General features: G+C 35.0%; 1 protein-coding gene across 7 annotated transcripts in view; it reads right to left on the minus strand.

The window, feature by feature from the left end:
- Positions 1-17,187, minus strand: part of LOC150101392 (serine-arginine protein 55-like) — a 247,624-nt gene that overhangs the window by 37,259 nt on the left and 193,178 nt on the right. For all 7 annotated transcript variants that reach the window (XM_090400002.1, XM_090399999.1, XM_090400001.1 and 4 more), the window contains exon 6: positions 8,584-8,657. In XM_090400002.1, coding sequence (XP_090256128.1) covers positions 8,584-8,657 — 74 coding nt within the window. The remainder of the gene's footprint in view (positions 1-8,583; positions 8,658-17,187) is intronic.

The raw sequence follows: 17,187 nt of genomic DNA on the forward strand, positions 1-17,187 counted from the left end.
ACTTGTTTTGCTAATCTTTCCTCGCCCATTCTGTTTAAGTGACCATACCACCTGAGATTAGCTCTGCTAACACATTCCTGGATGCTGACAATGTCAAGTTCTATCCTAATATCCTCGTTTTTAATATGATATTGCCATTGATGCCATCTGTTCATGCTTATAATCTTTCTCAGGACTCTCATATCCGTGGTCTCTAGTCTTTGGTCAAGTGTTTTACTTCTGACCCAGCTCTCAGATCCATAAGTTAAAACTGGTTTGAACACTGTCTTGTACACAGCTAATTTAGTGTTCCGACTGATTTCTCTTATTCCATATGAATTTATTCAATTGACTTCCCACCATACCAGTTTTGCTGATTCTGTTGTCTATTTCTATATTTAATTTACCATCTTCAGTAAAAATCGTGCCTAAATAGCTGAAATGTTTTACTTGTTCCACAGGTTCTCCATTCACAACACAGTTGACATTTTCAATGATTCTGCCTATTTTCATTGTCTTTGTCTTTTTATTGCTGACCTTCATACCATATCTATTACAACAGCTATTCAATTTAGTCAGAGAATCTTGCAGACTTGTAGCAGATTTATTTAGAAGTATAACATCATCCGCATAAAGCAAAGAGCTGACATTAACATCTCCAATTTTGATATCAGGTTTAATACCACTTTCCTTCATAATGTGATCCATATAGATAATGAATAACAGAGGGGATAATGTACATCCTTGTCTCACACCAGATTTAACATTAAACCATCTTCCTGTACTTCCTTCAATTCTAACTGATGACTTACAACTCAAATAAAGACTAAGTATTGCTTGATATAATGCCCCATTGACACCATATAACTGAAGCGTATTGAATGGCTTCTCTCTTGGCACCTTGTCATATGCCTTTTCCAGATCGACAAAACTTAAATACAGATCTTTGTTATATTCCCATGCTTTCTCGACTATTTGTCGTACAGTGAAGATCTGATCCTGACAGCCTCTATTTGGCCTGAATCCAGCTTGTTCTTCACCAAGCTTTTCTTCCACAATTCTTCTCAATCGTTTCTCAAGTATACTTGCATAGATCTTGCCAGGAACACTCAGTGGGGAAATACCTCTGTAATTCTCACATGCAGTTTTATTTCCCTTTTTATATATGGATACTATGAGAGCTCTACTGCAATCATCGGGAATTCGTCCCTCTGTCCAGGCTTTCTGAACTATGCAGTGCAGCCACTGCAAGACTCTTATACCACCATACTTCAGCATTTCTGGTCGAATATCATCTACTCCTGCTGCCTTTCCACATTTCAAGCCTTTGACGGCTGTTTCCACTTCTAGTATGGATATGTATTCCTGACTGCATGCCTGGTCAGTGTTTTTTACCACTGTGCTGTCATCACTGCTTGTTTCATTTAGCAGCCTTTCAAAGTAATTACTCCATACTTCAAGGATATCTTTTTCTTCCGTTTTCATGTCACCTTTATCATCTCTAATTCCTTTTACAGCACTCTTTCCTCCTTTCTTAAGCTTCTTCAACAACCTCCAGAATATTTTGCCACCTTCTTGATATTTATTTTCTATATTCTTGCCAAAGTCCTCCCATGACTTTTGTTTAGCTAGTTTTACACAGTGTTTAGCATTCTTGCATTTATCTCTATATTCTCTAAGAGCACAAGCTGACTTATTTGACAGAAACTTTTGGTATGCTTTCTTCTTTTCCTTCACTGCCTCTTTAACTTCCTGTGTCCACCAGGGAGTTCTGATTTTTTTATCCTTACAGATAACCTCACCACATGCCTCTCTGGCAGAATCAATCAATGTTTTCTTCAGAGTTTGCCACTGAATCTCCAAGGTTTGATTCCTGTTCTCAAACTCTTTCATTTTTTCTTCAATAATCTTTGTGTATTTTAGTCTACAGTTCACATCTGAGAGCTGCTCAACTTTTATTCGCTTTAAAACTTTCTTACATGTTATTCTTTTCAATATGAAATTCAATTTTATCCTGCTCAAGACTAAATAGTGATCACTTCCAATTTCAAATCCTCTGTACACTCTAGTGTTCTGCACCAGGGAGAAAACATCACTATCAACAATAACATAGTCAATGAGACTTTTCTTATTCCTAGCCTCTTCTCTCCATGTGAATTTGTGCACATTTTTATGTTGGAACATGGTGTTAGTAATAACCAGTCCATGTCCTGAGCAGAAATCCAATAGATATTTGCCATTATTATTAGCTTTGCTCTTTTCTCCAAATTTTCCCAAAATATTTTTGTATGTCTCACAATCATTTCCTACTCTGCTATTTAGATCCCCATGAAGGACCAACTTTTCATTTTTCATTGTGTCAGTTGCTTTTTCTAAAGCCTCAAAAAATTCCTCCACTTCTACCTTAGTAGAACCTTCTGTGGGACCATAGGCACAAATAAGTCTCATTGTCCAGTTCCCCATTCTCGTATTTGCCCACATTACTCTACTTGAGACTGACTGCCATTCAAGAAGATTAGCCTCGTATTTTGTGTTGAATACTATGGCTACTCCTTCCTTTCCTTGATTGTCATTGCCTGAATATAACATTTTGTATTTATTGCTCCGAAAGATCTCACCAGTTTGGTCTTTTTTGTTTCAGTCAACCCTATTATGTCGATCTGGTACTTATCTAATTCCTCAGCTAGCTCCATTTCTTTGCCATTCAGGCTTCTTACGTTGATAGTACCGATCTTTAACTCTGGTGATGTTGAGTTGGGGTTTATTTTCAGATTTGTTCCAGTAGCTGACTTTTCGCTGTTCGCCCTGGCGAAAACAACGGGGGCCTTGTATAACCGGGCGACGCCCCAGCCGGCATGAAATTTTGTCATGTTGTACCATCATTCTATATTTTGGTTTAACCAATAAAAATACAATTTGGTCGGCTAAATCCCAAATTGCCAGCCCATCCTCGTCCGTTCAGTATCCAAGTAGATACCCAACAGGGTGCACCACGAGAAGGTGAGGATTGGACATGAGGTCAGAAGCCCTGGTCGGTTCTGCGCATTCCTTTAAAGGCTATGTGGAGGTCTCCTCTCAGTTATACAGCTTTGACCCTTGCAATAAATAAAAAATGTTTTATTCAGGCAATCACAATCAAGGAAAAAAATTTCAGCGATAGTATTCAACACAAAATATGAGGCTAATCTTTTTGATTGGCAGGCAGTCTCAAGTAGAGTGATGTGGGCAAATATCAGAATGGGGAACTGGACAATGAGACTTATTTGTGCCTATGGTCCCACAGAAGGTTCTACTAATGTAGAAGTGGAGGAATTTTTTGAGGCTTTAGAAAAAGCAAAAGTTGGTCCTTGTTGGAGATCTAAATAGCAGAATAGGAAGTGATTGTCAGACATACAAAAATGTTTTGGGAAAATTTGGAGAAAAGAGCAAAGCTAATAATAATGGCAAATATCTGTTGGATTTCTGCTCAGGACATGGACTGGTTATTACTAACACCGTGTTCAACATAAAAATGTGCACAAATTCATATGGAGAGAAGAGGCAAGGAATAAGAAAAGTCTCATTGACTATGTTATTGTTTATAGTGATGTTTTCTTCCTGGTGCAGGACACCAAAGTGTACAGAGGATTTGAAATTGGAAGCAATCACTATTTATTCTTGAGCAGGATAAAATTGAATTTCATATTGAAAAGATTAACATGTAAGAAAGTTTTAAAGTGAATAAAAGTTGAGCAGCTCTCAGATGTGAACTGTAGACTAACATATACAAAGATTATCGAAAAAAAAAGGAAAGAGTTTCAGAATAGGAACCAAACCTTGGAGATCCAGTGGCAAGCTTTGAAGAAAACCCTGATTGATTCAGCCAGAGAGGCATGTGGTGAGGTTGTCTGCAAGGATAGAAAAATCAGAACTCCATGGTGGACACAGGAAGTTAAAGAGCAAGTGAAGGAAAAGAAGAAAGCATATCAAATGTTCCTGGCAAATAAGTCAGCTTGTGCTCTTAGAGAGTATAGAGACGAATGTAAGAAAGCGAAACACTGTGTAAAACTAGCTAAACAAAAGTCATGGGAGGACTTATGTAAGAACATAGAAAATAAATATCAAGAAGGTGATAAGATATTCTGGAGGTTGTTGAAGAAGCTTAGAAATGTGGAAAGGGTGCTGTAAACAGAGTTAGAGATGATAAAGGTGACATGAAAACAGGAGAAAAAGATATCCTTGAAGTATGGAGTAATTACTTCGAAAAATTGCTAAATGAAACAAGCAGTGATAGCACAGTGGTAAAAAACACTCAACAGGCATACAGTCAGGAATACATATCCATACTTGAAGTAGAAAAAGCCATCAAAGGCTTGAAATATGGAAAGGCAGCAGGAGTGAATGATATTCGACCAGAAATGCTGAAGTATGGTGGTATAAAATCTTACAGTGGCTGCACTGCATAGTTCAGAAAGACTGGACAGAAGGACGAATTCCCAATGATTGGAGTAGAGCTCTAATAGTGCCCATATATAAAAAGGGAAATAAAACTGAATATGAGAATTACAGAGGTATTTCCCTACCGAGTGCTCCGGGCAAGATCTATGCAAGTATACTTGAGAAACTGTTGAGAAGAATTGTGGAAGAAAAGATTGGTGAAGAACACGCTGGATTCAGGCCAAATAGAGGCTGTCAGGATCAGATCTTCACTTTACGATAAATAGTCAAGAAAGCATGGGAATAAGAAAGATCTGTATTTAAGTTTTGTCGATCTGGAAAAGGCATATGACAAGGTGCCAAGAGAGAAGCTATTCAATTCGCTACAGTTATATGGTGTCAATGGGGCATTATATCAAACAATACTTAGTCTGTATTTGAGTTGTAAGTCGGAAGTTAGAATTGAAGGATGTACAGGAAGATGTTTAATGTTAAATCTGGTGTGAGACAAGGATGTACATTATCCCCTCTGTTATTCATTATCTATATGGATCACATTATGAAGGAAAGTGGTATTAAACCTGATATCAAAATTGGAGATGTTAATGTCAGCTCTGCTTTATGCGGATGATGTTATACTTCTAAATAAATCTGCTACAAGTTTGCAAGATTCCCTGACTAAATTGAATAACTGTTGTAATAGATATGGTATGAAGGTCAGCATTAAAAAGACAAAGACAATTGATTTTTTCAACAATTAAAAGACAAAACTTGTTGAAAATGTCAACTGTGTTTTGAACACGTAACCTGTGGAACAGGTAAAACATTTCAGCTACTTAATCACGATTTTTAGTGAAGATGGTAAATTAAATATGGAAATAGACAACAGAATCAACAAAGCTGGTATGGTAGGAAGTCAACTGAATAAATTTATATGGAATAAGTGAGAAATTAGTCGGAACACTAAACTAGCTGTATACAAGACAGTGTTCAAACCAGTTTTAACTTATGGATCTGGTAAGAAGTAAAACACTTAACCAAAGACTAGAGACCAGAGATATGAGAGTCCTGAGAAAGATTAGTGGTGTGAACAGATGGCATCAATGGCAATATCATATTAAAAACGAGGATATTAGGAAAGAACTTGACATTGTCAGCATCCAGGAATGCGTTAGCAGAGCTAATCTCAGGTGGTATGGTCACTTAAATAGAATGGGGGAGGAAAGATTAGCAAAACAAGTGTTCTCTGCCAGGTTGGCAGAAAAACGACCCATAGGAAGACCAAGATATAGGTGGATTGATGCGGTACAATGTGCCTTAGACGATAGAAATATAAGATCTGATAATGATAATATTGGAGTCTCCACAAGTAATAGACTGATTTGGAGGAAAATAGATAGGAAGTTAGTAATTATGTAAATTTTTCATGTAGTACTATCATATCCTGTACACCTCTTGAGGGTACATGTCAGGAATCTGATGATGAGTTTTTATTTTTTTGCGAACGTCAGAAAACTTAGTGTCATGAAAATCCGGTAATAACTTTCTTCAGAAAAAAACTCAAAAAACTCAGTTATCTCTTTCTTCTGGCATCTATTGGCTTGAATGTAGGACTCCGACCTTGAATCAGCACAACTTTCCCGAACCTGGATCCTGAACAGAACAAAGACGAACTTATTCTGCCACAAACATTGATACTGCCTCTCCTTCTGCATGGCTTTCTGCCTGAAGACAATTCACCTCTGCTAAGATCTACAAAAAATCCCGTTGATGGCTACAAACCATCTCCAATGACGATTAGCAAAACTCTGCTGTGACTCTAACCTCCGTTGTAATAACTCACTTCCGTAACTGCGTAACCTACATCATCATATTGCCGTTCCCTATTTTGGCTGATCCTCCCCCCTTTATCTTGCTCATTTGACCTTGGGTTCTGCTACGTTTTTAATCTCTTGGGTATTTCCTGGATCTGCACCCGCCACCTTTTTCCGTCGTTGTGTTAATGCAGGAAACCCCCGTACATACTTGACCTTTGCCATAGTAATTGCCTTAGGTCATAAATTAATCCGTCTGGAACTTTCTTTTGTCACAATTTAATTCATACTTAATTTTCTTTGTTCTTTACAAAATTTTTGCAGTTACATTATTTAACAATTCACTAAAATTTATTTCCATATTACTAACATTAAAAAATTTGCTAATTAATCTCAAGTATTTAGTATGGATTTTCATTTTCCAGTAAAGTCGGTATATAAGGTATTTTTGTATAAAAATCCTTCTATATATGATTTTACATTAGTTCTGTTTAAGTTAAAATTTGAATGGCTTCCAAAATTATTTAGTTCGATGCTGTATGCTTGTCACAGTTATAATTGTGCTCTAAAGATGCTGGGTAGAAAACCCAGCAAAATGTTTGCAATTTAATAAATGTATTTTTTTCTCTCATGGCATTGTTTATACTGTGAAGTGCTATTAGGAACAGCATTATCAGAGCACAAATAATAATTTCCTTAAGCACATAGCACTCAACTAGACAGTTTTAGGAATGATTCAAATTGTAATTTAAAAAAAAAAAAATGTCCTAACAAAGTACCCTCCAGGCACCAGATAACATTATTAATTTGGAGAAGTCAGGCTACATTTGGTCTCAGAATGACTGTCTCCCAGATATTTGGCAAATTAATACTGATTATTAAAACAGAAGTGAACACAGGTTCTGAGGGACTCTCTAGCATTTAATCCTGTGTGAAAGAATATCCAGAGAATGGTCTGCCAGTCCCAACTTGAAATACAGACGATTGCAGATGTAATTTTGGTGTTCTTAAAGGCAATTTTAACAGATCTACTAGTGTGTTCAAAGTAATATAAGTGTACTTATAGTTTCATTACAGCAGTGTAAAATTTGAGTTCTCTACTAGTACACCATAACTACTAAATTTAGTATTTAAGGTGTAGTAGTACCTTCCAAAATGTTGGATGTAAGCTTAGATGCTAAAAGTAGCAAACTAAATTAATACTTAATATACTCCAGGATGTGTGAGAGGATGAAGTTGATCCTTGGGAGAATGGATGACGGTATCTAGCTGAATGAAGAGTTTGAGAGTGGCCCATAAGTGACAAAGGGGTTTAAACATTTAATAACTTTATTTATTAATTAATTTTTTTTGTTATAATGAAAAACAAAACCTGGAGGTTTTTTTTTTATTAGTCATGAAAAACCATCACTTAAATCCCTTCTGTTTTTGGCTTCACAAAGACGGCCCTTTCTACGGCATGTTCCACAACAGTTGTTAATGCTTCTCACTGCAGCACCCTAATTTCTGTGCAAATGTTCTCCTTCTGCTGTTAGATTGTCTGGGGCTTGTTCATATACACCTTTTCCTTCAGTTAATCTGATAGGAGAACATTCGTCTTTTTTTATTTTTTTTCTACAGGGCATATCACGCAAAGAAGTGTAATACCAAATTTCAAGATTTTATTAAGTATACAGAAAATCCCCTAGAACAAGTATGTACAACATAAACTAACAAAAAAAATATCACAAAATGGTTTAGTTTGCTGCTTTTAGCAGCAAAGCTTACACCCAACATTTTGGAAGGTACTACTACACCTTAAATATAAATTTAGTAGTTATGGTGTATGTACTAGTAGAGAACTCATATTTTACACTGCTGTAATGAAACTATAAGTACACTTCAGAGCATAAGAAAAATCAATCAGCACAAAACATTTATGAATGTTCTTCCAAAATTCATAGAAAAAATCAACCTAATTTACTCATCATGCCACACCAAGTAGATAATGGTCCTATAAGTGCACTGACTAAAACTTTTCTAGAATGATGATGGTTTGAATACAGGATCCATTATTCAAGGTTAATACTTCATCTGGTGTAAAACAAAGGAAAAATATGAATCAGAAAAAGGATTCCAAAGCCAAAACAGAACGGAAAATTGTTGTTAATTAAAATGTTTTTATGTTGATATATTCGAATTCTGAAATATTATTAGAATCTTTGATCTCTATTATAACAACCGCTGATCATTACTAATATATCTGCTATTAATAAAGACAGGGCATCATAGTTATATTTATGACATGTTAAACTGACTAGTTTAATTAAATCATGACAAGAAAAAATAGAGCTTTTAAATCAATTACATCCAAAATTTTGAAAACACAACTTACCCTTCATTTTCACACTCTTTATGGGCATCTGCATATGTTACCTCACCAGCCTGTCTCATATAATCCTTTAAATCCTTTAGAAAGAGGTCAAAAGTTGTCAAAGTAATATTTAAAATATCTATTTATAAATATTTTGTTATTTTAAAATAATCTGCTGCTTACTATCTCTGTCATTATGTGGTGAAGACTTAGGGCTTGTCAGAGTATTTTTTTTTATGCGGGTCTTACTCATTGAAGGATTTTGTAAATCTATAGTCATTAATTTTATATTTATATATATATATATATATATTTTTTTTTTTTTTTTTTATATAGTCCAGAAACTGCTCTAGACCAAATACAGAACTTTTCAAGGCCACTTCAGCTTTTAACATATTCTGAAGATAAATCTATGGCGCAATAATGAAATGATTTTAAAATATTTTACAACTTGAACAACAAAAAAAAACTGAGAATATCTGAGACTGCTGATGTTTGACAACAATCAGTGAACTTTTATTATTATCATAGTATAGTATATTATTTGATATGGTGATATGTGTGGAGGAGGAACTTGCATATCTCAGTGATCCTGTGGGTTATACTAACAGTACTACTACCAGCAGGGCCTCACAAACCATACAGTTCAAAAGGGAGGAGTCAGATGAAGAGAGTCACCCTGGCCCTCCAGATTGGGGTTAAGCATGGGACCAACAACCCGATCTCATAAAAAAATCTACTGGTTGCAAAACAAGTACCAAATAATTTTCACTGGGCAGACTTAAATGGATATTAACCCAAACCTTGAAATAATGTATTCTGAACAGATATAAAATGGATATAGTGGCAAATACAAGAGATGAGATGGATAAGGGAAGGTAATTTGAAGAAAGACAATCTTGTTTACTACTTTATGCTGGAAACAAGTCAGATAAAGATGAACTTGGAACAGGTTTCATTATAAGGAAAAAAATATGATCATCCTTTAATAAAGGATAAGCAAGCTAAGATTACAAGCAAAATGGCTCAGGATAACTTTTATTAAAATCACATCCACAGAAGATGCGGAAGAAGAAATAAAAGAAAATATGCATTTTATGAAAAACTGGAAATAATCCTCAAAAAAATTTCGCAAAAGAATACAATAATCCTACTGGATTTCTATGCAAAAATTAGAAAGGAAGAAATATATATATATAAAAAAAAATTATTGGAAGCCGAATCTTCATAAAGAAACAAATATTGATGGAAAAAGATTAATTTGGATGCAGCTAGAAATTTAATAATAAGCAGCACTATGTTTATGAGGAAGAATATACATAAGCAAACATGGAAATCTCCAGGTGGATACACATTTCACCAAATAGACCATATCATAAAAGAAATGGGAATTGCATCCAGAATATTGGAGTTCCAGAGGAACCAACTATGATCATGACCATTTTCTAATTGGTGATGTTCTTAGTGTCAAAATAAACAGTGACTATTTTTCAACACATGGAAATCAGCTGAGATATAATGTTAACAAACTATATAAAAAACAGCAGAGGGAAGAAAATATAATACAAAAGAAAAAAATTGGTTTAAAAGCTCATCTGATATTCATGCTGCTCAAAGACAGAAAGAGAGTAGCAAGGAAACCAATAAAATGATCAGAACAAAAAAATAATTTTTTTTTACATGAACAAGAAATTTTACAAGAAATCCAGAAACAACATGTGTTAAATAATCAAAGAAAATTCTTCTATGAAGTTAGAAACCAAAAGCAGATCCACACATGAAAACAACAATAACCAATAATGAAAGAGCAAACAGATGAAGATAATACTTCAATTTCTAAACTGCAATGAACCTGTGGAAACTTTTGTATAGAAAACTTATTATACTTGTCACCCAGAAATATTTAAGCCTTAACTAGCTGAAGTAGAAAAAAAGTATAAAGCAACTCAAAAACAACAAAGCACCAGGTACATGGAATAGGAGCTGATCTCATTAAATATGGTGGCAGGGAATTAACTACAGAAATATATCATCTGGTAATTTTAATATGGAAAAGTAAAGAGACCCTCAGAATGGAAAGAATCACTAATCATACCAATATATAAAAAAGGAAAACAAAAATGAACATGAAAATTACAGTGGGATATCATTTCTGTGGCAGCAAGCTACAAAATTTTATCTAATATTATACTAAAAAGAATCATATACTGAAGAAAATATAGGTGAATATCAAGCAGGATTCCAAAGATATAGGTGACCAGATGTTTAACTAAGACAAATATTAGAGAAAAAAATGGGAATATAATCTGAATGTCAACATTTTATTTATATCTTGTAGAAAAGCTTATGATAGTATTCTTAAAGAAGGCGCTTGGGTAGTGTTAAATTAACTTGGAATATCTCCCATTACAGATGCCCAAAGCCACTTCAACAGCCTTAGGAGAAATGCAGAAAAATTTGGACTAAAAATAAACTCCCAAAAAACAGATATTAAAACATCAGATAGATGGGCACATCTATATAAATCAAAATGATCACCTTGAAGAAGTAGAGAACTTTGTATACCTTGGATCACACATCTCAGATTCCTTAACAGACATTAAAAGAAGAAAACAGAAAGCACTGCAGTTCCACAGAAGTCGAGCCCCATCTCAAAGGAGACGAAGATTTGCCTTTACAAGTGCACCAGCCAGTCTATCTTTCTGTATGGCTCCCAGACCTGGAACATCTCAACAAAAGCAGCGACCAATATTATAAATAGCTTTGGAACTACTTGTCTAAGAAATATCCTAGATTACTCCTGGGAAGACCACATTCCCAACTCTACTATATTAGATGAAACCCAGCAAGATCCTCTAGTCAGCACTGTTCAAAGAAACCAAATAAAATGGCTTGGCCACCAACTTAGTCATCCACCCTCTGTACCCTTTTGATGCTCTGGTCCTCTACGTCCTTCAGATGGAAAAAGAAAAAGAGGCAGAACACGAACTTCATATTGGAAATACATCAGCAATATTCTCCCCGTTTCCCTGCAACTTTCTGCATCAGAGATCCATCAATTAGCATATGACAGAGAAGCCTGGTTTTCCTTCACATCATAACAACCTCCAAGTCCTATCTTAGTGTACACAGACTTTGCTTTGATTGGTTTCCCTATTTATAATTGTAAAATTATAAATAAAGGATGATGATCTCACAAGACAATAAATTTAATCAAAATTGGCACCAACAGTCAAAGTATGGTATTGTTGATGGAATTGGACTGAACCTTTTGCTATTAAAACAGGATTGAAGCAAAGAGATACCCTTTCCCCTCCTATTTTATTTAGCTTTAGAAAAATATATCAGAGAAACTGTAAAAGATGACACAAGTAGAATGGTAATATTAGAATATGTAGATGATATCGGTCTAGTCAGAGAAAATGCTAAAGACAGAATAACATTAAGACAACTCAAAATTTCTGCTGAAAAAAAAACTAGGATTGCAAATCAACCATGATAAAATCAAATACAGTCATACCCCAAAGTTACGCAGTAGGTGGGACCAACAAAAAGCGTGTAAGTCGAATTCGCGTAACTCGGGTATAATTTTGCATATTCTATCTATATATATAATTCTATCTATGCCCACTGCCTTATTAACAATTAGCATACTCAATATTCAGAATATCATGATATATCTCTTCCTTCATTTCTAACACTCCATCACTCATTATCCTTCTAGGAATATAGCCTGCTGTACCAGGATGAAACACGCTAATAAAGTGATCATTAAATAGTAACTATGTCATCAGCTTTGGTCACCCGATTCCCATCTCCACCCACTATCATTTTTGCTACTACTTGCCACATAGCGAAAAAACTCCTTGGCATTCTCCTTGGATTGCAGCATCAGTCTCCTCATATTCTAATTTTTTTTCTCTCCTTACAATGCTAGCCACTTTCTAGTCTGAGCCCTATATTCTTCATGCAACTGTGCTCCACCTCTCTCTTTATGTCTTCCATAATCTCTTTTTCTCCTGCAATTCTCCTCTTATTTCTCTTGTCATTCATCCATCTGACTCTAAATTGCTTTATCTTCTTCACATGAGAGATACAATCTGCCATTGCTGTCAACAATTTTTTTTAAGTTTCTCCCATACACTAATGAGCCCTCTTCCTTCAAATTCTTTCATTCATTGCAATGCTGTAATCTGGTTTCTAAGTCTATATGGTCATCCCTAGCACACAATCACTGTTTGTTATAACGTAAAATAGCCATACTTCCTTCTACACAACTGGATTGAGCCATTTACAATTACATCTCCCCCGCCACTCAAGCTAATTCATATTGTACTATAGCAACAACTCATAATCTTAGTTCTTTTATTATCTTCAGCCTTGTACAACAATTCTTTCAAGTTCCCAGCTCTCTCTCTTTCTCTCTCTCTCTCCCTCTCTCTCTCTCTCTCTCTATATATATATATATATATTTATTTATTTTTACCTTTCAATTCATTCTAAAATCTACACAATCAACTTTTCTACTTGTACGTCTCAGCCATCAAATACTTACATATATCACTATAAAACTTGCTTTCATTATGCTCTCTCATCCAGCATATCTCTAATCATGGAATCACTGTACATTACCAAATTCTGTTTTCCCCTGTGAACCTTTTTCTATACATTCATTCCTTTTTTTTTTTTCTCTTCATGTATTTTCCTGCCTTTTGTTTCCTTCTCTTGCCCCTTATCGAGCACGTTACCATGCTCCCCAAGCTCATGTTGAGTATTAGGAAGCACTCAAGTCTTCAAATTTCTTCTGTCACAATATGCCATGCCACACTTCCCTTTTTATGCAGTACTCTTTTCACCTCTTTCACTTTGCTTTTACTCTTTTAAATTCTCTTGCTAGTGTATACTCTTGCACTTCCATTTATCCTTAGGCTCAGTTCAAGTATTACACTGTGTAACTGCTCATCCTCACTTAAATTTTGGGCCGCTTATTACTCTTATACATACAATTTCTTATACTCCTGAATTTCACTATGTTCCAGTGTCTTCTCTTGTGATTCTTTCCTCCTAACCATTGGTACTATGAAACCATAGTGCCAGTGTGTGTGTTTAATGTATTCATTGCCAAGAGTGAATGATCGATTTTGTGAGAGTGGAGAGAAAGAGAGTTGGAAATGTTTCATGTGTGAGAGTCAAAGAAATGTGAGTTGCATGGAAAACGCAAGAACTAAGTAACACAACAAATGCAATGACAAGCACTCCATCACCATCATTTCTGCACATACAAACAATAAAGGTAATATCAGGAAACAATAAAAATATAAGAACACCAAGCAGACTGCTGAGCTAGTGAACAGAAAAGTCAACTGAAAGACTCAAAATATAATCAGATATAATAATAAATTAAAATGCTTATCTTATCTTTTTTAAAAAATACAGTAAATTATTTAACAGAAAATGGATACAAGATCGTAATTTTATATCATGCTAAAGCAAACAGCAGATCACTTTATTCTTATGAAACCAAAGATTTAAGCATTCAGTAACTATTCTTATTGGAAGCTTGCTTACTTTAGCACAAGTTTGTGTCAGTATGCACTACTATAACGAAAAGACAATCCCTGGAGTGCTGCTGTATATCAATTATACCATGCATTCAAAAAGAAACACAACCTATAGGAGAAAGTAGTAACAGAAAGTAACATTACATTAGAGATAATTGCTGAAAGTGGCATCCATTATTTTTATTTTATTATTATTTTTTATGGTAATCTTGCATAATAAGAGGTTGTTCAACCTGCGTAAACTAGTACTGTGGATGGACAAAAAGATTAGAAGAAAGAAAATTGCTAACACTATATTTGAAGACTTTCTAATGGTGCTTAGAAAACAGATAAGAAAGAAGATGTTTACAAAAAACAGAAGTAGAGAGAATCAATGACGAGAAAAGTTTGTAAAAGTTTTGTAAATATATTAACAAGTTTAAAATACAGTTGGAGAATTGTGAATGCTGATTCTGGTGAACAGTGACCATGAAAATATCAACAGAAATGCACACAACAAAAAATGAACATCTGTATGAAAGATTATTAATGGATTTCATTAGCAGTCTTCTGTACTGGATCAAGAATTTTTTAGGGAGTTCTTTGGAGAATTATCCCAAATGTGAGAAAAATATTTAATGGTTGGGCAGATTTGTAATTTGTATACTTGACAGTTGTGTATTTGAGTAGTGCTTTGGAAAAAAGAAAAAAAAAAAATTTCTTGGAAGCTAAGAAAGTGATAGTTGTAATGTGTAATATACAAATTGTGTAATATACAAATCACATGCAGCACCCCCACCCCATGGCTTACAGATGTATTTTATTTTAGAGAATATTAATCATTTTAGAAATTATCTTTGATAGTATTTAACTTACTACTGTAAAGTTGAGTGAGTGGGTGTGAATTTTAATATGTGATAACGTTCAGATAGTGTTTTTCATGGCACCATTGGTGCCATGAAACCATAGCGCCAGTGTGTGTGTTCAATGTATTCATTGCCAAGAGTGAATGATCGATTTTGTGAGAATGGAGAGAAAGAGAGAGTTGGAAATGTTTCATGTGTGAGAGTCAAAGAAATGCGAGTTGCATGGGAAACGCAAGAACGAAGTAACCAATATTAACAACGTAATATAAAATAAAGTGAAAGGGTTGTAAATAATTTGGAAGAAGTGTATGCAAAATATGAATGAGAGTAAGAAAGAAGTAATGGAAGGTAATGTGGATGAGAATGACAGTAAGGATTGAAATAGGCCACATGGTATCCTTCACAAGACAAAACATGAGCTAGAAAAATTATTGTTGTGTGGTACATTAGGAGGAAGAATGAAAGAAAATGTGAATGGGAAAAGTATGAAAGTGTAGAACCTGGGAGTAAGAAAAAGGTATTGTACAGAGATAAGAGGCATACTTAATGAGAAAGTGATGAAAGCATGTTATCCAAGTGCAAAGATCAAGGATGTTAGTGAAGCTGTTAGTTTGCAGAGGGGAGAAGCGAAAGAATTGATTGTTTTGGCTAGCATGAATGCTAATTATCTGGCTGTCAGCCAGTCCTGACACAAATGAGTGTGTTCACAAAAATGATTATAAATGCTGATTACAGTTTGACAGGTTTCAAATCCAAACAGGCTGGCAATTACATTATATCTCAAAATTAAAGGAGAGAATTTTTGGATTTGGTCAGCTCAACTTGGCCAAAATTATAGGAATCAGTGAGACTTGGTCGACAGGAAAAGATAGTTACAGAATGGAAACGTTATTGTATTTTCAGGGAGGAGAGAGGAAATAGGAAGAAGTGGAGTATTGCTGATGATAGCTGAAGAACTTCAACCAACAAACTTAGAAGTTAAAGAGGACTTTATGTCCGAGGAAGATGGTTCATTTCAGGCTATCTAGTGTGAGACATGAAAAGAGGTCAAAATATATTGTTGGTTGCAGTTATAGACCAAGGGGTCCACAGGAAGATGTGAATGAAATGCATTGGCAGATCAGATTAGCATGAGTACAGGCAGAACAATTATTATGGGGGACTTCAAATATGGAAATAGACGGGATGGAGAAAGGAGGTACAGCAAGATGGAAGTGGAATTTATACATTAGCTAAGGAATAATTACCTGAAACAGCATTCCATGGACGGGACTTGGAGTTTGAGAGTGCTGGATCTGATAATAGCATTAAAAGATGCATCCATAACCAAGGTAGACACTGTTTCCAATTGGGGAGAGCAACTATGCAATCTTGTTTTGGAAAGTTGCTAATCATGATACTCTCTGTCAAGAAAGGGTTTATGTTAAATTATAAAGCTGGTAATTATGACAGACTTAGGATGCATCTTGCAGTAGTGCCATGGCTTGAGAAGATACAAGAATAAAAAGTAGTGCATAGGAAAGTGGTCACAGATTGTTTGAGAGAAGCTGTATCATAGTACATACCCACTGTCAGGAAGATAAACCAAGTGAAGGTTAAATGGACGAGTAGATATAAAGCAAGAGCTGCTAAAAAAAGAAAACATTATGGAGGGAATTATAAAGAAAGAGGCATTCTCATGCACATTACAAAGTGCAGGCAAGAAGGGTGACTAGTATGGTAAAAAAAAGTGAAATCAGATTATGAAGAAAAATTAGTTAAGCAGACAAAAGTAAATCATTATCAGCCATTCTGTGTCCACTGCTGGATGAATGCCTTCCCCCCCCCAAAGTCCCCCATTCATTCCTATCTTGAGCCTTTCTTTGCCACTGAGTTCCTGCCATCTCTTTAATCTCATCCTCCAAATGTCTCTCTGGTCTTCCTGTAATTCTCTTACCATCTCTAGATACCATTCAGATATGAACTTTGTCCATTTTTGAGTGTTACTTCTTACAAAATGACCTGCCCATTGCCATTTGGATCTTTTAATGTCTGCTATAATGTCTCTCACCTAGTCTGAGATCTGACCCAAGTAACGGTACTACCAAGTAATAATATTTCCGTTTTCCTCTTGGTAATCCTCAAGATTGATCAATGTCAAAGTCAACATTTTTTAGTCAATGTTTCACTTTCATATGTCATGACTGAAAGTATACAACTACTGAGTTTTTTCTTTTAAG

The sequence above is a fragment of the Typopeltis vanoorti genome, chromosome 11 (assembly GCF_054136105.1).
Source record: "Typopeltis vanoorti isolate ZY-2024b chromosome 11, IOZ_Tvanoo_1.0, whole genome shotgun sequence".
NCBI classification, from domain to species: domain Eukaryota; kingdom Metazoa; phylum Arthropoda; class Arachnida; order Uropygi; family Thelyphonidae; genus Typopeltis; species Typopeltis vanoorti.